A 27,333-nucleotide genomic window follows, 5' to 3' on the forward strand; every position below is an offset into this window, starting at 1 on the left:
TATCAAGAAAGTTGACCACCACTGCCTTAAAGTCTCCATCGGATGCCCATGTGACTTTGTGACAACACAGGAGCACAAGTGGTAGATAGGGAAAAAGCGCTGTTAACAGAAAGTCTTTGAAAAAGGACCTTCATGGCACGATTACCAGGTATTATTGTAAAACACGGTGGTAAAAACACATCTTAACTATGGGGTTTTACCACCTCCCAAACTACAAATTTAACTAAACCCTTACTGTTCTGAGCCCCCAATAAGGCTGCTTTACACTGATGTGCCCAGTGCATCTGTGACTGTCCTGGGTTAGCTGCACTTTTACATAAATTTCTATTATATCCTGCATGTGTGGTGCTCTTTCTGAAACCGCAACAAAAATCCTGCATGCAGAAAGTGCATCAATCCCGCAGCATATAATTGCTGTCTAATGCTAAGCGCAGCAAACCCGCAGGAAAGAAGCAGGTACACTGCACTGCATCTGTGGCATTAATAAACCACAGCACATCAGTGTGAAAGCAGCCCTATACTATTATGCCCAGTGTATTGCTTCACACTGACCTGAACATCTCTTCTTTCCTGCTGCTGGCACCACTCTGGAGACCACTACCGCAGATAAGAGGTGGAATGCAGTTGGTATTACTCTGTATGGGACAGGAGCCAGCACTACAGAGGAGGCTCTTGCTCCCTACTACAGCTCCAACTTTACAAGTAGTCCCTCTGCATTGCACTGTGATGCTCTGGGATGGCGGGACAGCAAGCCCAGACTGGCCACGATCTACTGGTTGCTGACCCCCGATATAAAATAAATTGTATAATATTATTGTAGCGGTACTACCTTATGGGGCTGCTGAGTGTAGTGGCCTGTCTGTCACCCTGCCCAGCCAGGCACACACTTTTCAAGCATCCAGAGACATGAAAGCAGTCACTATTTTATTGAGGGGAATTGAACTTGGATGGTGATAGGAACTTTTGAGATGCCTAGGTAATTGACAATTAAAGTTTGGGACCTACTATATACACTACAGTATATACATCCTCTTCTCCTCCTGCACTTCCTTGCTTGCAGACTATTACTCCTCACTCCTCCAGCACATCACTTGCTTGAACTTCCCGAACCAGCTAGAACTGTAGGCTTGAAACTGGCTCAGCCAGGCCTAAAGCAGATGTCCTTTGCAGGCAAGGACCACGAGCCCCTAGGGTGTAGCAAAAATAGAAAGTCCCAGTACTAGCTGTCCCTGTGGCTACTGCTCCCAGTAACACCTCTTCAGGCACTGCCAGCCCTACTGGCTGCAGCTTCCCCTTTTTTGTGCCTGTGCCACCACAATCCTACAGACTGTCTCTGTACCCATCCCAGACTGCTCAATCTCAGTCCTCTTAGGCATGCCTCCCAGTCCTCCCGACTGTGTGAACACACACTAGCCCTCTTGGCTGCCCCTGTGGAACTTCTGGAGACTTGCCCGGCAGTGTTCTCCCGCTGTCCTCCCTTGCACCCCCTGTGCCTCCTGGTCAGGATACCTCTGTAGGTTGTAGGAGGGTCCCGTCCGCACCAGAGCCCAGGCCCAAGGTCACAACCCCCCCCCCCAGACTGGGGAGCTCCCTCCAAGACCCCGACAGCCTAACACTTCATCTCCATCTTCCACCCGATCAACTCATCTCCAGTTGGGCTGACCCTTGGGTATTTAATTGCCACCTGCCAATCAAGATTGGTGATTTCTCAGGGCACCTCAGAGCACCCCAGGCAGCTCCACCTCCCCTCTCCACCTCTCTTTTCAGAAAACACCAGAACATTCTGGAAAGAAGTGGGAGGTCCTGGTGATGCTACCTGTGAGTCACCCAGCACTACCCTGAGCCACTCCCAGCCCAGATCAATACACGCCCAGGCATGGCGGCCAAGCCTGGAAATGTACCTACACTACACACTACTCTTCTAGCACAATAGAATGTGCTACATTATTAAGGAAGGAGATAACAAATATTTAAAAAATTAAATAAAATATTACTATTAAAAATAGCGAATAAGGCCTTTATTTACTACAGGTTGGATTGTTACCTGGTTTTGTATTGAAGGATTTGCTCCTCTTTCCAGTAAAGCTTGGCAGATGATAGAGGAATTGCCAGCAGGTTTACAGGATGCAGCCAAATGTAAAGGAGTATTGCCATGCTGGAAAACCAACAGAACATATGTATGACTTTACAGACACTGTAACATGTAGTAATGATTTTTCAAAGCATTCAATCCTCTCTTATGAAGTCCAAAAGTACTATTATTATCTAAAGTATTGTTTATATCCCTAATGTTACATAATATCAAATCATTATAAAACAATGGGGTTGATTTACAAAAACTGGAATGTATAAAATCTGGTGCAGCTGTGCAAGGTAGCCAATCAGCTTCCAACTTCAGTTTGTTCAAGATTTTGCACCCTCCAGTTTTATTAAAGTGTTTGTAACCCTAAAGTGATGCCTTACATCAGTGGTGCAATCACTGCTTGACTCTTGACTTTTGACTTTTTTCGCCAAAGGGTTTTCTAACATTTTGGAAATCATTTCTATTGATAGGAAACATGTCTAACTGGTCTGATTGTTACAAGTAGCATATTACTGTCCCTAGTTGGCTTGCATTACATTGTTGAATTCAAATTGTTGGTGTTGTTGAATTTTGAGTTTCTTCAACTCACTCACTTTATCCTGCAGATTTGCGCCAGCTCCTTTATCTAGTAGGAACTTGACAACTTCTAAGCTTTTACCCCGAATGGCTTCATGAAGAAGGGATGAACCCTAAAACAGAGAAACATCTTAAAGGTGGTTATCTGCAACAAAATAGGAAAACTACCGCAATCAACAAGAAGAATAAATGAATGAAAAGAGTAACATGATTATAACAAAGAGAGAATAATAGCAAAAAAATTGCAAACATCACACAAAGCTGTTAGAGAAATTAAAGCAGTTAATGAAAAACAAGGTCAATCATCATTGCAAAATACAAAAAAATATGTTTTTAATGCTTCATTTCCATAGACGTTTTTACAGCCACTTTTCTGAGTGTTTTTTGCAGCTTTACAACGGCTCTCCATGTTAGTCTATGGCCTCATGCCCACCATGACGTTTTTGAGCTGTAGATGGCTGAGACGTTTCTAAGCTGCAAAAAAAAAACAGGACCAGTGCGTTCTGAAGCTCCAGCGTTAGAGCTGTAAAAACGCCAGACGTTCAAAAACGCGCAGAAACGCTAAAAACCGCTAAAAACGCTACCGCAGTGTTTTTGAGCTCCAGCTCAAAAAAAAAAAGAAAAAAAACATGGACAGGCGTTTTTAAGCTGTAAAAAAGGCTAAAAAAAGTGTCTGTAAAAACGTCCATGGAAATGAAGCGTAAAACTTTAAAATCAGTTACTAATACATCAATGCTGTTTTTCTTCTGACTTTTCTCTTGACTTTTTTGTTTATTGGACTATTTGCAGTAATTTCAGAGCACATTTTATGTATGCAATTCAGCATGATTTCTATGTACCGTATATACTCGAGTATAAGCCGAGTTTTTCTGCCCCTTTTTATGGGGTGAAAATTACCCCCTCGGCTCGCATGTTTCTTAGATACTTCTGCAGCGGGCGGGAGTCGGGTCATGAAACAGAGCGGAAGTGAGGCAAGAAACAAAGTACAGTACAGTAATGTGGACACTGATGGGACACGCTGATTGGACACTGGGGACACTCTGATTGTACACTGATGGGTACACACTGATAAAAGACTGATAGGGACACTGTTATCAGAGTGTCCCCATCAGTCTTTTATCAGAGTGTCCCCGTCAGTGTTTTATCAGTGTGTCCCCATCAATGTTCAATCAGAGTATCCCCATCAGTGTTTTAACAGTGTCTTTATCAGTGTTTTATCAGAGTGTCCCCATCAGTGTTTTAACAGTGTTCTCATCAGTGTTTTAACAGTGTCCCCATCAGTGTTTTATCAGTGTGTGCCCTTCATTGTTTTATCAGTGTGTCCCCTTCAGTGTTTTATCAGTGTGTCCCCGTCAGTGTTTTATCAGTTTCCCCGTCAGTGTTTTATAAGTGTCCCCATCAGTGTTTTATCAGTGTCCCCGTCAGTGTTTTAACAGTCATTTAATCTACTGATGCCTAAATTAATGTAATTTTATTGGTAACTATTTTTTATTTTTGAAATGTACTGTACCAGTAGCTGCTGCATTTCCCACCCTAGGCTTATACTCGAGTCAATACGTTTTCCCAGTTTTTTGTGGAAAAATTAGGTGCCTCGGCTTATACTCTGGTCGGCTTATACTCTAATATATACGGTATGTCCTTTTTTTTTTAAGAATAACGTTTTATTGAAAGATATGGCACAGTGACGGCAATAACAGCGATGGACATTTGAGCCTTATACCATAACCAAGATAATATATGCAATAGTTGAGAATATCATCGACAAGGTGTAACACTCAACATGATAATGGCTCAGGGAAGAGGACTATACAGAGACTACGAAATCCCCACAGCTGCAAACTCTAAAGACCAATTGAGTGGCTATATTGATTAGGTCCACTGGTCCAGTTAAAAAGGATGGAAGAAGGAAACCCAAGCACCCAAGTGAGTTAGACAGATTATAGGGGGAAAGCAAAGTTCCAGAATAATATGACAACTACAAAAATGGGGTTAGATTAAAATTACCATCAAGGCCATCTTTTCCAAGAAATGCCGGGGAACGGATGAGGAGAATATGAAAGAATAGAGAAATAAGAAGTATATGTCCTTTTTCAAATGAAGATAGATTTTGGAACGCTGTTTATTATTGCTTTATAGTGATATGTGTGATATACCGTATACTAAAGTTTTTTTGTTCAGGCAGTCCTGAGATTTACACAGCCCTACTAGATAGCAGAGGCAGATTGGTGACCTGACTTTTCTCTGTGACCCCTCTCTGCCCTCTTTTTTTTTTAATTAGTCATACATAATGAATACATAACTTTTATTTTCGGTGGGGGGTGGGATTCTTGTCTTTACCTTCCTGAAGTTCAACTTCAATTCCCTCAGTACTTTAGCAATTCAAAGACGAAAGAGGTAATATGACTGGGGGTGTGGTTGCCCTCATCCCTTATTGGTCACTACAGTATACATCCTCAATTTATGGGATTTTAAAAGCAACCCAAACACATTTTTTTTGTCTAAAAATATTTTATTATTTATTCTTTAAAAATACTAAAAAATTGATTCAACAAAATCTTTTTCTACAACCATGGTTTAACATACAGACATCCCCAACTCTTGGAAACATCTACCGTTTCATATGGTGGTGGGATTGAACAGCAAGCAGCTGGGGAATACCACCTGGTGCATTCCAAATGTGCTATTATGGTGTACATTGTTCATGACTATTTGTAAAATCATGTTTGTACAAGATTTTATTTAATAACTTTTTAGTATTTTTAAAGAATAAGAATAAAACATAAAATATGTTTATACATAAAAAGTGTGTTTGGGTTCCCTTTAACATCCCATAAAGTGAGAATGTATACTGTGGCATACTTTAGCAATTGAGACATTTTTGGACATGCTAATAAGAAAATAATTACATATTTCATTGTTCAAAATAGATATTGTGACGGGAGTCACTTTGGGCGGGGGGGCCTGTGGAACCCAGCTTACCTTAGAGAGGTTGGGGAAAGTCCTTGTCCAGCTCCCCCAAACCCTTTTATGTGTAATTCATCCTGTGTCTATTAGGGGTACAGGGTGACCGAGAACCCCAGTCGGGTTTGCACTAACCAGACTCACCGTACAACCACACCGGACTCTGCATTTCGTGTTACCCCTGTTATCCAGGGTTCTATATGTGTGGTTTGTGTTGAAAGAATGAAGGGGCTCTTTCACTTGGGACAGTAATCTTTCTGAATAATATCCCTCAAGAAATATATGAAGATAAATTCCACCTTTCGTCTCAGACAATTGCGAGATAGTTTTAGGTGGGATGGGTGTTGTTATGTGTTTGTTAAGTGCCTGTATCCTATTATGCTATTGTTTCTGTCTGCCTTGGGAGCAGAGTATTATTGGATGTATGTGTCTATGTGGATGTGGATTAGATGCTAGAGGGGAGCGGGGGGTTCTCCAGCAGCCCCTCCTAAAGATGGTCTACTGTTGGAAAGTTGAATACACCTGTGTGTCTCTTGTTACTGAATGTAGTTTACCCCGCCCTGTGTCAGTATGTAAAGAAGGGGGGATTGTCCCCTGAGTGTATATGTCTTTGTACCCGTGTTTGAATAAACAGTCCTATGCGGTGTGCTAGCAGGCATGTGGTGTGCTACACCAAAGTCTCGACAAGTGACTGGGAAGGAAGCTTATACGGCGGACATACTCATCTTGACTACAGAATTCAGTCACATGATATAGATATTAATTATGTTAGTTATAAAGTAGGTCAATAGAAGTTAGTAAGACAAAATACATTTCTAAAATAGGCTTGCTTTAATTTTGTTTCCATCATTTCTAGTTATACCTTAATACTTTGGTCATTTATTGCTTCAGGAGCCTCCGAAAGAAGTCGTTCAAGTACATTCAGATTTCCTCCAAAAGCGGCAAAATGTAAAGGAGTTAGGCCACTCTGTATGGAATACAATATCACACACAACAAAATAATGAATGATGAGGATAAATTACAATGTCGATTATATTATTATAAATTTTTTAGATGATAAAATCCAGCTCCCAAAAAATAAATTATTAAAAAACTATTGTATACATTATTGTTATAATAATACTATATTATCCTAGCATACAAATTAAAATGACTAAGGCCCCTTTCACACTGGGGCGGGGGTAAAGTGCCACCAGCTTTAGCGGCGCTTTGCCGCCAACTTCGCGGCGCTATTCGGCCGAAAAACGGCCAGCTAGCAGCCGAGAAAGGGTTAAAACCCACCGCAAAGTGCCTCTGCAGAGGCGCATTGCCGTTGGTATAGCTGCGGTGTCCCATTGATTTCAATGGCCAGGAGCGGTATACACACCGCTCCTTCATCGCTCCAAAGATGCGGCTAGCAGGACTTTTTTTTACCATCCTGCTAGCACACCGCTCCAGTGTTAAAGCCCTTCGGGTACACTGCACTGCAAACCGCTCCATTGTGAAAGAGGTCTAAGTTAAGCTAAAAAAGCAAAAATAGTGATGCAAGTTTATGGGCTAATTCTGCACAACAAAGAAAGAGTCCGATTAACTATGGTACTCATTAACATGAGATGGCAGTCACTAACCCCTGTTTTCAGTCCAGTCAGCCAATAATCTCTTATCTATGGTTCCAGCAGACAGCAGGCAAAGCCTTTAACACGGAGCTAAAGCCAAAATATGAACACCTGTCGACAGGCAGGCTCTTTATTGCAGAAAACACATGCAATGTCTCTTCTGCAATAAAATACACTTACCTGCCTGTTCGCAATCCTCTTCAGAATGTACATTGAGCTGTACGTAGCTCAGTTTACATTCCAGGACACTACCAATGGGGTGGATTTACTAAAACTAGAGAGTGCAGAATGTGGTGCAATTCTGCAGAGAAACCAATCAGCTTCCAGGTTTTATTGTCAAAGCTTATTTAAACAAGCTGAAGTTAGAAGCTGATTGGCTACCATGCACAGCAGCACCAGATTTTGCAGTCTCTACTTTTAGTAAATCAAACCCAGTGAGCCGGGAAGACTGCACTTCTGCACATGTGTGGAAGAAATGTCATCCTGCACCAGCCAATTAAAAACAGGGGAAAAACAGCACCTGTAGGGAACCAGGGAGAAGATATCAGCACCAGCTAAGGACCTCGCAAGCATCAGAACGCTGGCACTTAGGTCAGTATTTGTGCCTTAGATCCACTTTATGAGACCAAACCGTTTGGAAAAAACAATACAGCTGCTATTATCTTGGCCAAGATAAACATTGCTGCTAGCATTTGGCTTCCTGATCCTCCACTCTGCATAGGCATACACACGAAAGCTCTTTTGTGAATGTTGGCAAAAGGCAGCATAGTGCCTGAGGGCAATTGGATTATGTCTACACTTGTGTGCATCCTCTTTTTTATCCACGTCTTGAATGCTGTCTGTAAGGTTGATCAATTAAAGCGTACAAGTGCATTCGGAAAGATTTCACAGCACTTAACTTTTTCCACATTTTGATATGTTACAGCCCTATTCCAAAATGAATTAAATTCATTATTTGTCCTCAAAATTCTACAAACAATACCCCATAATGACAATGTGAAAGAGCTTTGTTTAAAATCTTTGCAAATATATTAAAAATAAAAAACGAAAAAAAAATCCCATGTACTTATATAAGTATTTACAGCCTTTGCTCAATACTTTGTTGAAGCACTTTTGGCACCAATTACAGCATCAAGTTTTTTTGAGTATGATGCTACAAGCCTAACACACCTATTTTTGGCCAGCCTCCCCCATTCTTCTTTGAAGGACCTCTCAAGCTCCATCAGGTGGGATGGGGAGCGTTGGTGCACAGCCATTTTCAGATATCTCCAGAGATGTTCAATTGGGTTCAAGCCTGGGTCCTGGCTGGGCCCCTCAAGGACATTCACAGAGTAGCCCTGTAGCCACTCCTTTGTTATCTTGGCTGTGTGCTTAGGGTTGTTGTTCTGTTGAAAGATAAACCTTCATCCCAGTCCAAGGTACAGAGAACTCTAGAGCAGGTTTTTATCAAGGATGCCTCTATACATTGCTGCATTCATCTTTCCCTCAATCCTGACTCGACTCACAGTTCCTGCCGCTGAAACACATCCCCACAGCATGATGCTGCCACCACCATGCTTTGACTGTAGGGATGGTATTGGTCAGGTTATGAGCAGTGCCTGGTTTCCTCCAGACATGATGCTTGTCATTCAGACCATATAGTTGAATCTTTGTTTCATCAGACCAGAGAATTTTGTTTCTCATGTCTGAGCGTCCTTCAGGCCGCGTACACACGGTCGGACAAAACCGATGAGAATGGACCGAGGTTCAGTTTCATCGGTCCAAACCGACCGTGTGTATAGCCCATCGGTCTGTTTTCCTTCGGTCCAAAATTTTAAAACATGCTTCAAAACAGAACCGATGGACCGTTGCCCGATCGGTCCAAACTGATGGTTATTACAGAAAGCATCGGTTCAAAACCCGCGCATGCTCAGAATCAAGTCGACGCATGCTTGGAAGCATTGAACTTCGTTTTATTCAGCACGTTGTGTGTTTGACGTCACCGCGTTCTGACCTGATCGGTTTTTGGAACGATGGTGTGTACGCACATCAGACCATCAGGCCACTTCAGCGGTGAACCGATGAAAACGGTCCGTCGGACCATTCTCATCGGTTTGGAACGACCGTGTGTACAAGGCCTCAGGTGCCTTTTGGAAAACTCCAGGTGGGCTGTCATGTGCCTCTTACTGAGGGGTGGCTTATTTCCGTCTGGCCACTCTACCATACAGACCTGATTGGCGGAGTTCTGCAGAGATGGTTGTTCTTCAGAAAGGTTCTCCTCTCTCCACAGACAAATGCTGGAGGTCTGTCAGAGTGATCACTGGGTTCTTGGCCACTTCCCTGACTAACGCCCTTCTCCCCTGATTGCTCAGTTTGGGTGGGCAGCCCGCTTTAGGAAGAGTCCTGGTGGTTTTAACCTTTTTCTATTTACGGATAATGGAGGCCACTGTGCTTATTGTGACCTTCAATGCTGCAGAAATGTTTCTGTACCCTTCCCCAGATCTGTGCCTTGATACAATGCTGTCTTTGAGGTCTACAACAATTCCTTGGACTTCATGGCTTGGTTTGTGCTCTGACATGCACTATTAACTGTGGGACCTTATATAGACAGTTGTGTGCCTTTCCAAATAATGTCCAATCAACTGAATTTACCACAGGTGGACTCCAATCAAGTTGTAGAAACATATCAAGGATGATCAGTGGAAAGAGGATGTATCTAAGCTCAATTTTGAGTGTCATTGCATTGTGAATACCTTTATTTTAAATAAAATTGCAAAGATTTCAAACATACCTCTTTCACGTTGTCATTATGAGGTATTGTTTGTAGAATTTTGAGGAAAATAATGAAATTAATCTATTTTGGAATAAGGCTGTACCATAACAAAATCTGGAAAAAGTGAAGAGCTGTAAATACTTTTCAGATACACTGTATGAATGAATGAATGACTTGTATAGCGCTGAACATGCAAACTGAATCGCCTCTGGGCACTATTCCAGCCAGTGTCTGCTAGGCTGGTGCGGTCATTTTTCCCCGTAGGATCACGACACGCTAGACCAGGGGTGCCCAACCTTTTGAGAACCGATGGCCACTTTAGCTGCTTAGTAACCGGTTGCGGGCCACAATGAGCAGAGTGGGCAGATGACAGGTCTGTGTCCACTCTGCATATGCAGACACAGCCGCTCTACTCTATGGGCCGTCTGATCCGATCCCTTTCTGTTTTTTTAAGTGGATTGGATTGGATATATGCGGATATAAAAGCACACAAGTCTGTTTAGATCTCGCGCTCTATAGAGGTGAATGGAGGGCCTGATTGGGTCCACCTGAAAAACAGACAGGCGGACCCAAACGGACCGATCGTGTGAAAGGGTCCTAAGGCTGCTTTTACGCTTATGCACTGCAGTACCTGCACCTCAACTGACATTAATCTTCACTTCTTCCTCAGGATTCCTGCAAGGCTGCTGCTGTTCCCCACGTGGGTATGGCTGGTGGCTGCTGTTGGATGTCCTCTAGGGTTGGTACTCCTGGTGGGTACTGTTGGCAGGTACTGTTGTCTGGTACTGTTGTCGGGTACTGCTGCTGGGTACTGTTGCTGGGTACTTTTGGTTGGTTCCCAACCCGCCATCCCCAAGCATCAGTGTGACAGGAGCTGGTGCTGGAGGAAGTAGTAGAGAGCAGAGCTGATGCTCTCTGTATCGCTCCTGTCACAGGCGGAGTACATTTGGTATCACTCCGCCTGTGATAGGGGCTGGCGCTATACAGGAGGCATCAATCTCTGCTTCCTGTAGTGCTGGATCCGTTCTTTAAACCTATGCTTGGGGATGACGGGTTGGGAACTGGGCTTGCTGAAAGCATTGATTGATTGATAAGTACAAAAAAACTCCTGTTGATCTTGAGAGCTGATAACACCCCGTGCTTTCTGCTTGTACTGCACTCAACAACAGTAAGCATTATTCCCAGTTCTCTCTATGGACTACCTCCCGCTATGTTTTGGAGACAAGTAGAGGAGGGGTGTTTTGCAGTTCTAATACCTTCCTGTCCTGGGATGACAATGTTGCTCCTCCATAGATACAAATGAGTAAGTTAAAAGAAGTGTGTTCTGGGCAGGATCACCAGATGCAAACAAAAAAGGTTGTAAAAAGAAAATGAACGCAGCCACGACAGCTATGGACTGGTAAGCTGCATTATGTAAAATGTTTTGTTTTGGTTTAATGGAGATTTTTGGAATTTGCTTTAATAAGAATGTAAGCAAAAAAACAGCTGATTTGCCAGGTGTTACATAAAAGATCAAATAATTTGTAATGAAATTTTTTTTTTTTTATTATACCTTGAATCTCCAACTTGCAATAACAAATGCAGTTAACAAAACATGCTAACAAATCCCTTTGTAATTCATTGCTGTTATAATTTCAGCAAATTCAAGTTGCAGCCATCTAACGTGACAACAACAAACTTCCTATAAAGTTGGAAACCCCCCAGAAATGTCATATCCTGCTCATGTGATTTGGCTGGCTGCTTTACTCAGCAAACTTGTGAAAGAGGAAGTCGCTGAAATGCATATGCCAGTAACCACTGGGCAGGAAAAGAAAGAAAAGACTGCATGAAGTCTATTAAATCGTCTACAATATATAAAATGACCTGAAGAGACTTAGGCCTCGTACACACGATAGGATCGCCAGAGGACAACAGTCTGAAGGACCGTTTTCATCAGTCCAAATCGTGTCCAGGCCCCATAGGTTATTTAACCTTCGGTCAAAAAAATGAGAACTTGCTTTAAAATTTAACCGATGGACGCCTAACCAATAGGTCAAAACCGATCGTTAGTATGCAAAAGCATCGGTTAAAAACCCACGCATGCTCAGAATCAAGTCGACTCATGCTTGGAAGCATTGAACTTCGTTTTTTTCAGCACGTCGTTGTGTTTTACGTCACCGCGTTCTGACACGTTCTCATCGGATGGACTGATCGTGTGTACGAGGCTTTAGTTTTTTTTTTAAATGAAAGTGATGTTATGCTTTAGAAACACGGACGTGATGGCAGAAAAAGACTATGAAGTCCATCGAATTTGCCCTTTTTTTTTTTATTTCTTTTTTTTTTTAGTATAGATCTGTTTGTCCCATGTATGTTCAACCAACTTTCTACCAGAGCCATATTTTTTTTAGTTTTTGCACAAATTAATCATTTGCCTACCTTCTCCCCCTATGGGCTAGATTCAGGTAGCCGGGCGCATTGTTACGGCGGTGTAGCGTATCGCATTCACGCTACGCCGCCGTAAATCAGAGAGGCAAGTACTGTATTCACAAAGCACTTGCCTCCTAAGTTACGACGGCGTAGCCTAAATGGGGCCGGCGTAAGTGCGCCTAATTTAAATGAGTATGAGGGGGGCTTGTTTTATGTAAATGGGTGGTGACCCGACGTGATTGACGTTTGTTTTATTCTACGCCGAAGAGACTTACGCCAGTCGGATCTTAGCCTAATTTCAGCGTATCTTGCTTTCTGAATACAGAAAGAAGATATGCCGGCGCAGCTTTGAATTTACGCGGCGTATCTATAGATAAGCCAGCGTAAATCAATGCTGAATCTAGCCCTTTGTGCCTAGGCCAATGTTCAGCTTTCAGCGCTATCGCACTTTGAATGACAATTGTGCAGTCATACAGCACTGTACCCATATGACATTTTTATCATTTTTTTTCCACATAACTAGAGCTTTCTTTTGGTGTTTTTTTTTTATCTTCTGCTAAATGAAAACAAAAAAAATTTTTTGTTTCTATTCTAAAATTTTGCAAACGGGTAACTCTTCTCTTTTACTGATGTGCACTAATTAGGCTGCACTAATGGGTGCTGATAGGCTGCACAGATGAGGCAGCACTATTGGGCAGCACTGATAGGCACCAATATGCAGCACTGAGGGGCACTGATTGGCAGCACTGATTTACAGCACTGATGGGAAGTGATTAGCATCACTGACAGGCACTGATGGGCACTATTGGGGCTGTACTGATTATCAGGACACAATACAGATGTCCCCATTCATACAAGACGGGTACTAACTCTCTCCTGTCCTCACGCTGGGAGAGAGTGAGGATAGGAATGCCGATAAACGGCAAGTGTGTTTACATAGTGATCAGCTGTGAATGGACAAAGCTGATCACATGGTAAAGAGTCGCTGTAATTGGCTCTTTACCCCGATCTGTGACCAGCTGTGTCCAAAGGACACAGCGATCACAGAGTGTGTTGGGTGTGTGTCGCAGTGGACGCGTGGGTGGCGCGATTGTGGAAGGATGTTCTATAAAGCCCTCCCAGAACTGGTCAACCATGCTGTAGCCGTCATTTTGCTATAACATGGTCGGCAAATGGCTAAAGAGGTTCTTCACTTTAGAAAAAATAAATAAAAGTCAGTAGCTTCTCATCCTGGAGGACTTAAAGCTGAACTTTCCCTTTTGGGCGATATCACACATGTGATATCGCAAAAAACGATGGTACCCAAATAGCTCCATAGGTGACACTTTAAAAGCCTTTACAGATCAGTTTAAAGTTAACCAGGACCTGTTGTGCTGGAAATATTGCTCTCACTTTGACGTTCGCGGCAATATGTTACACTTTGGTTTACATACACGCGTGCACCCTTGGTGTTAGGGTTATGGAAAATTTTCTAAAATATATTTTATTATAACTTTTTTTTCATATATATATATATATATATATATATATATTTATGTAATTTTTACCTTATATCAAGGGCTTAATAAACTCCCATGTGATAGCACAGTACAAGTGACAGCATCTAACCAAGCACAGATCTGCTCAGTTAGATCGCGGCTGTGGATGTGCCTCTGTCTCCCCTTGCTATCCATCCTGAAGTGGGCGGTTGTGGCCTGGGGCTCCCAGTAAGAGAGGGGGAAACCATGCCACCTGCACTATGAAAGTGATCAGTGGCTACATAGCCTCTGCATCACTTTTACTTTCAAGCTGAGAACCCTTATTACACTGTGTTCTAACACCATATAACGTTCAGTTTTAGGTGACTTAGCATTTTCAAACACATGCTTACCGCATTTCGGCCCAGAACGTCATTTCTGTCCTGCAGCAGGTTGAGTACGCTCTCCAAGTTGTCAGCATGGGCAGCATAATGCAACTGTGTATTCCCACTCTGAAAAGGATACACACGGACATAATAACTTACATGTGCGCTAATTCACTCATGTCATGTATTTTGAGCTTTAGGACTAGCTCTATGTAGCATTGAATATATGTATCACACAATGAACATTGAAGGTATGCAAATGTTACAAACTGATATAGAAACAAAAGATGAGAAAGCGTTTATGTGTTTTTATGCATATTGCTTAAATTTAGCGACCCTCTCTTGAATTATAGATGTTCCAAGAGAAATTCCCTGTAAAAAGAAGAACTGAACTTCTGCTAGGAATGTCAGTCTCCTGTGTCCCCTGCAGTTCCCACTGTTTCCACCCTCTCACTTACTGCAGGATACAGTAATGATGCAGAGGTCAGCTGGATAAACCAATGATATATGTGGGGGACCAAGGAGATCTACAATCCCGGAAGTGTCAGACTCACAGCAGAATTCAGGGGACCATTCCTCTTCAGTTGAGCAGTTTGCCAGTGCAGACTGCAGGAAATGTATTTACACATTCCTTTCCCAACTATCGTTAACGAAACCTTCTGCTGGTGTTCTTTTTTTTTTATCAAAAAGGTCAGTCCACCAACAAAACTGGCATTAAAGTTTTTGGTATATGATCAGAGTCACTAAACCCACATCATAAAAAAACTATCAATAAATGGTGCATGTTGTTCATTTGTTTTCTGTATTCTGCAAAAATCCTGGTTGATCCTGCTGCTCTCTCTCTCCACCTTCTGTTTGTGTCCCCAATTCAGCTAGGGATTTTGCAGAATAGTGTTGGCACCTCTGCACATGCTCAGTTTTTAGTGTTTTTCCACCCTAAGGATTTCCTCCCCATCTGAGCAGACCATGTGACTATAGAGTCACACATGCGGGTGTAAACACAGTGGTAAATGACAGCCCACTCCCTCCCTCCCTCCTAAACACAATGGGGTTGGGATATTACATGTAGAATAATGGAAGCGTCATAGTTACATAGTAGATAAGTATATATATATAATGTCAGTATTACATTGTAAACCCATGTATGTTTTGTGTCGTTCAGGTGCTTATCTAATAGTTACATAGTTACATAGTTAGTCAGGTTGAAAAAAGACACAAGTCAATCCAGTTCAACCACAAAAAAATAATCAAACATAGTACAATCCCATACACCCAACTCCATACCCATAGTTGTCTTTTGAAATTATTGCCTGTGGAAGGGAATCCCCCCCCCCAAAATCCATACCAGACCCTTATCCGAGCATGCAGTCCAGAAGGTCAGGAAAAAGGGGAACAAGTGAGTGCCCCCCAAAATCCATACCAGACCCTTATCCGAGCATGCAGTACGGAGGGTCAGGAAAAGGGGGGACAAGCGAGCACCCCCCTCCTTCCTGAACCATACCAGGCCACATACCTGGCACTCCCCAAAGCCATAGGCTCTAATAGGCTTCAAAATAGGGTTGACTCGTGGTGCAGAGCATTGCGCTCGGAGCCCACCCAGGTGTGTGAGAAAAGCTAATAATATTTGCTTTTCTAACACTAAATCACCTCTCCGGCAATCAGGAAGCCTGGGTCTGATACGTGTTTCCTGATTGGCTGAAAGGTCAGGCGATCCTATTGGACAACTAGGAGGAGGGGGATGCATGGCGGAAGCCGCCGTGATCCACACCACAGGAGGAGGAAGAAACCCACCGGACACACTGCCTCACCCCCCCCCTTCCTAGATGGGGTAAGTGCAGAGCTTTGATGTCCCCACTGTCCTACAGGGGTGGTGGGTGGGGGGGTGGATGTTTGCCACCCCCCCTCCCAAAAGAAAAAAACACCAGCCGTCACTGCTGTGGGAAAGATCTGGGTCATGTGACAGCTGTATATCCATTAGGAAAAAGTTTTTTTTTTATTAAAATAATTACAGTGCCATCATCTACATACAGAAATAGAAGGGACGATGTAAATGCAACAGCGAGTGCTTAGTATCACTGTAATATGTATCTTTAGTCCAAACTTTTTTTTGGTTTGGATAAAGTAAAGAATGGATAGTACCTATTCAAGCTTTGATTTGCTGTCTGTGTCCTATTAGGAATATATTTCCTAACCTCTGAGTTAGAGACATAAGGTGAAGGAAATCTTCTCCAAATGTAAGGCAAATCCCTCTTACATGTGTGACATCCGGGATCGCACAGGCAGACAGCCCGCGGGTGCGAGAGGAGGGGATGGTAGGTACAGCAGTGTCACCCTGCAACCCCCGCACACCCCCTCCCCCTTGCATTGCCAATTAGCCAATATAGCTTCAATCGTGTAGAGAGGGGTGCCGGCTTGACACCCCCAAGGTGTGGTACCCATGGCGGCACGCTCCCCACTTAGTATGCCTCTGTTACATTGTCATTTACAGGCAAATCTTCCAGTGAAGCACCTTTTCTAATGACCTCCAATTGGAGACAAGTTTTCTTATTTTCTGTCCCAATGATCACACGGAGTGAGGGAAAATCTCCCTGATTGGGGACACAGATAGAAATCAATATCTCGCAGACTATAAGCGCTATACAAACTATAAACATTGGGGTAGATTCAGGTAGAATGATATATTTTGATGCGGGCGTAGCGCATCTCAGATACGCTACGCCGCCGTAACTTAGTGAGGCAGGTTTTGTATTCACCAAGAACCTGCGCCCTAAGTTACGGCGGCATAGCGTAAATCTGCCGGCGTAAGCGCGCCTAATTCAAATTGTGAAGAGACTTACGCCGGTTGGATCTTAGTCAAATCTATGCGTAACTGATTCTAAGAATCAGGCGCATAGATACGACGCCGCACACTCAGAGATACGACGGCGTATCTGGAGATACGCCGTCGTATCTCATACCTGAATCTACCCCAATAGGTTTTGGGCTAGTGTCCATGGCATCAGTTTGATACACTTCTGAGATACTTCAGAATTCATTGACAGGCTCATTTAAACTCCTTCAGATCTGCTTCAAGTAGGTTTTACATTCCTGTAGACTTGTATGGAAATGCATAACCCACGTAAAGGGAACAAAAGCCTGTTGACACAAGTCTTAATGAAAAATTTGCTCTATTACTGAAAGTTACAAGAAAATGGATTATTAGACTGAAATTGTTACCTCATCAGGAATTAAAGGCATTCTTCCCAGGTTTTTCTGTTGCTGCTTTCACAAGTTGCAGTCAGTCTGAGGATGAATCGATACACGAGAAACACATTACACAATACAATACAATTACAGCTACAGATAGTGTGTGCAGTATCAGCAACGTCTTTTCTAGTATTTTCCCCCTGTGTTTCTGAGGATGTGGCAGCTAGGGCACGCTATTTCATATCAGGAGGCGATGCCCCACAGCTCAGAATTAATTTATTCTATATTATTTATTTATTTATTACAGGTACTTAATATAGCGCCATCAATTTACTCAGCGCTTTATATATAATGTACATTGACATCAGTCCCTTACCCTCAAGGTAATCTAAGGACCCTAACTCAAATTCATACATACACATACTAGGGCCAATTTAGACAGCAAACAATTAACCTACCAGCATGTCTTTGGAGTGTTGGAGGAAACCGTAGTACCTGGAGAAAAACCCTTGCAGACAAAAGGAGAACATGCAAACTCCAGCAGGTAGTGCTGTGTCTGGGATTCGAACCGATGAGCCTAGTGCTGCTAGACAGAAGTGCTAGTTATGGATATGAGTATACAGTATGAATCGCACGAATATTGAAGGAGAAGTACAGCTAAAGCTCTTTTGGCTGTAGCTCTCCTGTGGATCACAGCAGTGCAGATCATTTTCAGCAGACAGTGGGCTGAATCCCACTGCCAGCTGATGTCACAAAGCTGGTCCAGGCTCGGGAAAGATCGTGACCATATGGTTGGGATCTGTTGTAATATTAATATATAAAGGGTAGAATATATAGGGTAGAATACCCATAGAATACCCATGAATAAGTCACGTGACGAGTGACGATACATGTGGGGGAGGAGCCTACAGTGACGGACCATCGGATGTCTATCCCGAGTGAGGAGTCCACTTAAACTGAGCGGCAACATACCCTGTCTATATTATAAGCGAGGATACGTGAGTGCACTAAGTGCAACCTTTATCCACATCTATATGGTACAATATTGCGCTATGTTTCCTTTCCTCCTCTTTTGCATGTGACTGAATGAAACTGGAAACATCTGATCGCTGCTGGAGGTTGTTGTAACCTGATCACATTGAAGTGAGAGCTTGGCAATTAGGGAAGGAGCACTGCAGACCGACTGATTCAATCATCAGGACTTTTTTCATGATCTACTCACATATATATTAAGAGTTTTCTCACTAGGTTTTTTGCTTGATTGTATATGTACGATTCACATTGCACATGAGTTAATACGAGCGCATCAGTATTTATTCAATATATAAAAAATTACGTTTTTAATGGTCTAGAAAAAACAACGTTTTTTTCAACCCGATCGTTAAAACGGCCTTGCCTACACACAATCGTGATAAAAAATGCTCTAGCAAAGCGCGGTGACGTACAACAAGTACGACGCCACTATAAAGGGGAAGTTCCATTCGGATGGCGCCACCCTTGGGGCTGCTTTTGCTTATTTTGTGTTAGTAAAAGACGAGTTGCGCTTTTCAGTCTGTTACAGCGTGATGAATGTGCTATCTCCATTACGAACGCTAGTTTTACCAGAACGAGCGCTCCCGTCTCATAACTTGCTTCTGAGCATGCATGTTTTTTTCACGTCGTTAAAGACCACACACGACCATTTTTTACGACGTGAAAAATTAAAGCATGTTCTAAATTTTTAATGCCCATTTTTTTTGTGAAGAATGCTCTGGAGCCCACACCCGATCGTTTTTAATGACATTAAAAAAAACTTCATTTTTTACAACCCGAAAAATGGTCGTGTGTGCGCGGCATAATGTCTGGTTGTGACATAAGAGAGTCTGATATACAAGATTAAACAAGTTTGGAACCCACAGAATTATTCTCTGGAGACTGGAAACTGAAAAAAGACTGCCGTGTACTAGAAGACCGGAACTGGCAAGGTAGAGCCTCAAATGCGGTGAGTAAAATATTTCCTTTTTTTTTTTATTATTATTTTTTAATTATTAACAATATAATTAAAATGCTTACTCAGTGTGAAGCTAGTGTCAGTTCTGATAAACTTAACAGATGGGTATTAAAATGTATTAAGCGTCATGGCGGTCCTTATGAAATTCCAGAAGAATGTAAGCAGACGTGGACTATGATGAAGGAATTTTTAGAGAAAAATGTTTTTGATAGCAAAATTTCAGAAAGTAAAAGAAAGGGTTGTATTGTGCAGGACTTGTTATCTTGCTGTTTAACAATGGAAAGTTCCTTGAAGGGTAAGGTTGAGAAAATTGTGCAGTTACAGAGTGCAGTTGATAATAGCCATAAGGTTTGTCAGAGGTTACAAAACCAATCAGAAACTGAGATTAAATTTAAAATTGCACTCAGTTACCATTGGGGGAGCTTTGCTTGAGAAATCTAAACGTTGTGATGAATTATCAGAGGAAAATGAGAGATTAAAATGAAGAATTATGGAATTAGAGAATTTTAGGAATGCAGATATGCATACAATCTTGGATTAAGCAATCTGCAGCAAAATACAAAGACAGACTTTCTATCAAATGAAACAGAACCTCATATTAAATCTGATAATTCATTGCCAGCCGCACCCACTGTGACCACCACAGTTTACAACAATAATAATAATAATAATACAGGTGAAGTTAAGCTTGTAATGAAGCATTTGAAACCAAAAGAACTAGATGCAAATCTTAAAGAAATAGGAATGGTTCCCTGCCATGATTTTAACAGATTTTTTAAATGGTTTTGTGACTTGTGAATGTCAGAGATATGTACAATCTCAACCCATCTGACTTAGAAAGAGTTTTGCAACCTTCTATAGCAGGGGTGCCCAACCTTTTGAAGAGCAAGGGCCACGTAAGCGACTTAGTAACCGGTCACAGGCCACAATGAGCGGAATGGGTGGATGACAGGCTTGTGTCCACTCTGCATATGGAAAGAGGACACAGACACAGCCCACTCTACTCTACTCTATGGGCCCTCTGATCCAATCAGCCCAGATGAAAGGGACACAAGACCGTTTACAGGGTCGGACCGATTCTGTAAAAGGGGCCTAAGGCTGCTTTCACACTGATGCGCTGTGGTTTACCCACACCACACCTGTGGCTTTCCTGTGGGTAAGCTGCACTTTGCTGTAGAATTCTATTATATCCTGCAGGTGTGGTGCAGCTTTTTGAAACTGGACCAAACCCACAGGTAAAAAACAGAAGCCTATGGCTTAATGCAGGTAACCCACAGGTGCACCACGCTGCACCTGCGCATCAGTTTGAAAGCAGCCCAGTAACCACTGCAGAACAAATATGCCCATATATATTCTGTGATTTTAGCAGAGAAGCGGGGGTGGGTGGGTTGTTACCACCGACCGATCATAGTTGTTGAGGGGGGGCTGGATCCGCCGACCGACCTATCGAAGTTGCCTTCAGTAATTTTGTGGGGGTTGCCGCGATTGACGCAAAATTTGCGGGAGGTGGTTGCCACGATTGCCACAAAATTGCGGGAGATTGCGGGAGGGGTTGCTGCAATTGCCGAAACATTGCAGGAGGGGGTCGCCGCGATTGCCGGGAATGGGGGATTTGCCGCGATTGGGCCCGCGGCCCCCTATTGAGCACAGTCAAGCCCAATGGTAAGTCCGACCCTGCATGGGAAGTTCCAACAAATGCAAAGTGAATCTCCCTATGAATTGTCACACAGAATAGCAACTATTATGGAATTATTGGTCGGTAATAATCTTGAATTTGAGTGGGGAGGCTCGATACATATGAGTATGTATCTAGATGCTTTGCATGAAGATATCAAACAAAATATTTTATTAGTTTCCCCAAATCCTCATGATTTAAAAGACGTATTATTAAGTGCAAATCATTTATGAAGACAGTCAAATGAGCAAGCTGTCAAAATTGATGTAGCCACATTGTTTAGGACAAACACTGAACAGAAAGATCAGAAGATAATATCTAATGATCACAACAAGAGGGGGAACTCTGGGTCAAACATAGGTGATATTAATATGAAAAACAGAGCTGACCAAAATAATAATAAAAAAAAGAGCTGGATACAATTTTCTCAGTTAAAACAGAAATTTGACCACCTGAAGATTGCATATGATAAGATCAGAATAGAACGTGACACATTATTGGAACAGTTGTACAGGGTGTCATAAATGTACATTTCTCCAGGTCTGTTTTTGAATGCAAATGACACTTCTCTAGCAGTGGGGGTGAAATAGCTTCAAACTGTAAACTGTAAATAGTACTTTGTTTAAATGGGTTGTAAAGGTAAAAAAAAAATCCCTAAAAGCTTCCTTTACCCTAGTGCAGTCCTCCTTCACTTACCTCATCCTTCAATTTTGCTTTTAAATGTCCTTATTTCTTCTGAGAAATCCTCACTTTCTGTTCTTCCGTCTGTAACTACTCACCGTAATGCAAGGCTTTCTCCCTGGTGTGGAGAAAGAATCTTGAGGGGGGAGCGGGCGAGCAGGAGTGTCAGGACGCCCACTAACACACAGCTCCTTTCTCTATCTGCAAAGTAGAGAGCGTCCTGACTCTCCTGCTCGTCCCCTCCCCCCTCAAGAGGCTTTCTCCAAACCAGGAAGAAAGCCTTGCATTACGGACAAAGACAGGCTACACACCAGCCTGTGGATCCTTTTGGGGCTCTCGTTACTTTGATGGATGAGTTCAGTGCAGATTGTTTCATTCCTAACCATACATATTGACTCTGTAATTTTTGTTAATCTTTCTTATAAAGTAGTTTGTGTTTTCTTCTTTCCCCTGTCCTTTCCCCTTTCAAATTATGGGGAAATGGCAGGTAGGATAGTTGTAGAAGCATCTAATAATTTTTGTAAATCTTTCCAGTTACAACAAAACCTCTGAAGAAGACCTGTGTAAAGGTCGAAACACGTTAGGAATTGTTATATGCTTGTATATACACATGTCAAGCTGCTCGACAATTGTTGTTTTTTGTCATTTATTTATATGTATGGGAATTTTAATCACTTTTGTACCTTTGTAACTCATATTTTAACGATTTGAATATCCCCTTATATGTGTCATCACACAATAAAAACTTCCTTCTTTTTACATATGTTGTCTATAATCTATTAATTGAGCTGCCCAAAAACCCCATTGGGGGAAATACCCTTGACAATAATTTTGGGGTGAGCAGCATTATCTCTCTGCACAATGTGTTTTTTTCTTTTTCTACAAACCCCCTCTCTACCCCTTCTCCCTCCCTCTCTTCTACCTGGCCAGCAACCCACCCCTTCTCTACCCCTTCTCCCTCCCTCACCTCAATCCTGCTGGCTACCCACAGCCTCTCTACCCCCTTCTCCCTCCCTCTCCTCTACCTGGCCAGCAACCCACCCCTTCTCTACCCCTTTTCCCTCCCTCATCTCAATCCTGCTGGCTACCCACCCCCTCTCTACCCCTTCTCCCTCCCTCACCTCAATCCTGCTGGCTACCCACAGCCTCTCTACCCCCTTCTCCCTCCCTCTCCTCTACCCTGCCGTCTACCCACCCCCTCTCTACCCCTTCTCCCTCCTTCTCCTCTACCCTGCCAGCTACCCATCCCATCTCTACCCCTTCTCCCTCCTTCTCCTCTACCCTGCCAGTTACCCATCCCATCTCTACCCCTTCTCTCTCCCTCTCCTCTACCCAGCCGACTACCCACTCCCTCTCTACCCCTTCTTTCTCCATATCCCCTACTTTGCCGCCTACCCACCCCCCACTCTACTCCTTTTCCTTCCCTCTCCTCTACCTTGCCCAGCTACCCACCCCCTCTCTACCCCTTCTTCCTCCCTCTCCTCTACCCGACTGGCTACCCACCCCCTCTCTAACCCTTCTCCCTCCCTCTCCTTTACCTTGCCGGCTACCCACCCCCATCTACCCCTACTCCCACCCTTTCCTATACCTTGCCTGACTACCCACCCCCTCTCTACTCCTTCTCCGTCTATCTCTCCTCTACCTGGCCGGCTACCCACCCCCACTCTACCCCTTATCTCTCCCTCTCCTCTACCTGTCTTTGACACATTCCTCTTTTGCTCTTTTTTTAATTATCTCTCTCTTTTCTACATTGACAAGTTTTAAACATATACCAAATCATATATTCACGGCTCTATGACATGCCATCTCTGCAAAGATATTGCTGCTTATTGTTTAGAACACATCATTGCATTTCATCTGTTGACTAAAGCTACAAGTTGTAATATCTAGTATAACCTACCTGCAGTGTACTCTTGGGCTTGTATCCTAAGTATTAAAATAAAACATGTGTAAAAGAAAAGGTATGCCTGTGTGAAATAGTTAAATGAAAGCATGACAAACATTTTTGTGACAGGTTATTAAGGGGCGTGTGCTCACTGTTAACAATGAAATTGTATAGTGAAAAATAAAATAACCTACAAAGAACATAAAGGCACTTATCTATAAAAACACAGTGATTTCACCAACAGAAACCGCTCAGGACTTTTCATTTTTATCTAAAAAATCAGAAATAGACTGAAAGCTGAAACCTGTATGTAACCAGTTCAACTCCTTTTTACTGACTTATATAAATATGCATATTCCTAATGACAAATCTGAAAAATACTGTTTATGATAATTATTACAGCTTTTATTTACAGAAAACGTATTCAAACATTCCAAGAATTCATAAAAAAAAAAAAAAAAAAAAAAAAAGAATTCATTACAACAAAAAGCAAACACATTCTTTTAGAACATGTCGTATAAACTAGAATGAGAACAACACGTTATTTATATTATATATTAACTATGCTTATTTTTTCTGAAATGTATTATCTAAAGCTGACACGTGTCCTAGTTATGTATGCCTCTGGTTATAGTAAATAGAACTAGGACTTTGTTCAACAATTTTCTTACCTGATCCGACGACTTTGGATGCCATGTCTGTCTTCTAAGCCTACATCTGAATCTTCTGATTTCCCGGCAATAGGAAACTCCTCCCTGTAGACAGATGACGATGATGAAATAAAAACTCTAAACAACAAAAAAAAAGGTTGTGTCTCCATCTGCTTTCATTTTAGCATCACTGAAAAACAATATAATAAAAGTTCATGTCTAACTTGTCTGAATTCACTACACCGAAGCTCAATATACAAAACAAGAAAAGGAATGAAATACACATGATCCTATGATGCAAGTGCAATATTAATTCAGTGTTTCAGAGTAAGGATGAGTGAATGTGCCCAGGTTAGATTCACAGGCGGTCCGCCAAATCCTGCATGAAGTCTGAAAATGCCCTCCTTAACCACTTGCCCACTGGGCACTTTCCCCCCTTCTTGCCCAGGCTAATTTTCAGCTTTCAGCGCTGCTGCACTTTGAATGGCAAATGCGTGGTCATGCAACAAACCAAATAAAAAAATAATTCACACAAGTAGAGCTTTCTTTTGGTGGTAGTTAACCACTTGCTTACTGGGCACATATACCCCCCTCCTGCCCAGGTGAAATTTCAGCTTTCCGGCACTGCGTTGATTTAACTGACAATTGCGCGGTCGTGCAACGTGGCTCCCAAACAAAATTGACGTCCTTTTTTCCCCACAAATAGAGCTTTCTTTTGGTGGTATTTGATCACCTCTGCGGTTTTTATTTTTTGCGCCATAAACAAAAAAGTGCGACAATTTTGAAAAAAAATACTATATTTTTTACTTGTTGCTATAATAAATATCCCAATTTAAAATAAATAAATAAAAAAAAAATTCAGTCTAGGCCGATACGTATTCTTCTACATATTTTTGGTAAAAAAAAATCGCAATAAACGAGTTATAGCGCCTACAAAATAGGGGACAGAATTATTATTTTTTATTATTTATTTTTTACTAGTAATGGCGGCGATCTGCGATTTTTATTGGGACTGCGACATTACGGCGGACACATCGGACACTTTTGACACATTTTTGGCACCATTCACATTTATACTGCAATCAGTGCTATAAATATGCACTAATTACTGTATAAATGTGACTGGCATTGAAGGGGTTAACACTAGGGGGTGAGGAAGGGGTTAAATGTGTACCCTATATAGTGTTCTAACTGTGGGGGAAGGGGGGTGACTGGGGGAGGCAGGGATGGACTGGCCATAGGGACTACAGGGAGTTTCCCGGTGGGCCGATGGCTCAGTGGGCCGTTTTTTTTAAAAACATAGATGCTGCTTGGAAGACTTTTTGTAACGACCTGGCTGCGCCCCAGTGTGAAAGCACTCAGGCACTCAGGCTTTCACACTGGGACTGCAGCGGAAGCATTTTTCAGTCGCTTTACAGGCGCTATTTTTAGCCCAAAAGCGCCTAAAAATGCCTCAGTGTAAAAAGGGGTCCTACACTCACCCCCTCTATTTTACACTCACTCTCTTTTTCTTACACTCACCCCCCCCCTCTCTTTCTCTCTCTCTCTCTCTCACCCTCTCATGATATACAATAATGGATGTAGGGGCCTTTTGGTGGGCGTGATTTTTATTTTATTGAATTAAAGTGGGCCGGTCTGGATGAAGTCCAGGGCCAAATTTTTGTCCCAGTCCAGCCCTGGGGGGAGGTAACCGATCTGTGTCCCTATGTACAAGAGACACAGATCGGTCTCCTCTCTCCCTGACAGCACGCTGTCATTGTGAGAGCCGGCAATGAGAAATGATCTCATATGTTTACATATGAGATCATCTCTCATTGGCCACACAGATCGCCTACCAAACGGCCACTCCGATTGGCCATTCACGGCGATCTGTGATTGGCTGTGTCCAAGGGACACGGCCAGCACAGAAGTTCCCCGATGCGCGCTCGGGAGCGTGCGGAACGAGGAAAGGGGCGGCCGTAAAAAGACGGTGTCCCAGAGAATTAGAGCCACCCTGAGGCCGTATATAGTCGTACGGCCGTCGGGAAGTGGTTAATCACCAGTGGGTTTTTTATTTTTTGCTAAATAAACAAATAAAGACAGAACATTTAGAAAAAAAAAATCATAGTTAATTTTTCTCCTTCATTGATGTGCGCTGATGAGGCTGCACTGATGGGCAGTGATGAGGCAGCACTGGTAGGCACTGATGAGGCTGCACTGATGGACACTGATAGGTGGCACTGGTAGGCGACACTGATGGGCCCTGGTAGGTGTCACAGATAGGTGACATTGATGAGGAGACACAGGTGGGCACTGATTGGCAGCAGTGGTGGGCACAGATTGGCAGTAGTGGTGGGCACAGATTGGCAGTAGTGGTGGGCACAGATTGGCAGTAGTGGTGGACACAGATTGGCAGAAGCCGATTGTCGGCTCTTTTCTCCTCTCCTCCACACGCTGACAGCGTGAGAAGGAGCAGTGAAGAGAGCCGGTAACTGTCTTCTGTTGACATTGTGATCAGCTGTGATTGGACACAGCTGATTGGCTCTTTACCTTAATCTTTGTTTGGCAGTGTCCAGAGGACACTGCCAACACAGAATGCCACCCACTCCCAGCAGAGGATGTGCAGTGAGCGCCATCAGCTGTCGGCAAGTAGTTAAAGAGTAACTTCACTTTTGTTGAGAAAAAAATATTCCACTCTGGGTGACATTTTATCAAACTATGTTTCAGAGTCCTACCTTTTGTTATCCTGTATAAATTGCTGTTTGTTTGTCTGTGTCCATGTGTTAGGTGAGTTAGGAGTGAATCAGGAGTGGTTTAATAATTATCAATCAGCTGCTGCACCTGCAGGGGTCTAATGAGGAAAATGGCAGGGTCCGCATCTCTTTAGACATGATTTACCTTAGGGGGTATTTCACCAAAAATGCAATGTTTGTTGCAAGGGATGCTCAAAAAGGGATTTCCCAGAAGTCTGCACTAAGGCTGCATTTACACCTATGCGCTTTGATTCGCAGGCAGATTTGCCAGGATTCTGCCTTGAATTCAAAGTGGCGAGGTGTGATCGACAAATCGC

At 42.7% G+C, this 27,333-nt stretch overlaps 1 protein-coding gene across 2 annotated transcripts in view; it reads right to left on the reverse strand.

The window, feature by feature from the left end:
- The window catches only part of LOC120931588 (death-associated protein kinase 1-like), a 63,768-nt gene extending 39,363 nt beyond the window's left edge, over window positions 1-24,405 (reverse strand). Inside the window, exons 1-7 of one of the 2 annotated variants that reach the window (XM_040343174.1) lie at window positions 24,306-24,405; window positions 23,650-23,675; window positions 17,434-17,499; window positions 14,245-14,343; window positions 6,483-6,587; window positions 2,677-2,772; window positions 2,045-2,155 (exon numbers count right to left, since the gene is read on the reverse strand). In XM_040343174.1, the coding sequence (XP_040199108.1) occupies window positions 2,045-2,155; window positions 2,677-2,772; window positions 6,483-6,587; window positions 14,245-14,343; window positions 17,434-17,454 (432 nt within the window). In that variant the 5' untranslated portion in view covers window positions 17,455-17,499; window positions 23,650-23,675; window positions 24,306-24,405. The remainder of the gene's footprint in view (window positions 1-2,044; window positions 2,156-2,676; window positions 2,773-6,482; window positions 6,588-14,244; window positions 14,344-17,433; window positions 17,500-23,649; window positions 23,676-24,305) is intronic. The other variant, XM_040343175.1, reaches the window with a different exon arrangement.
- Between the last annotated feature and the right edge of the window lie 2,928 nt (window positions 24,406-27,333).

This window comes from Rana temporaria, chromosome 3 (assembly GCF_905171775.1).
Source record: "Rana temporaria chromosome 3, aRanTem1.1, whole genome shotgun sequence".
Classification (NCBI taxonomy): Eukaryota; Metazoa; Chordata; class Amphibia; order Anura; family Ranidae; genus Rana; species Rana temporaria.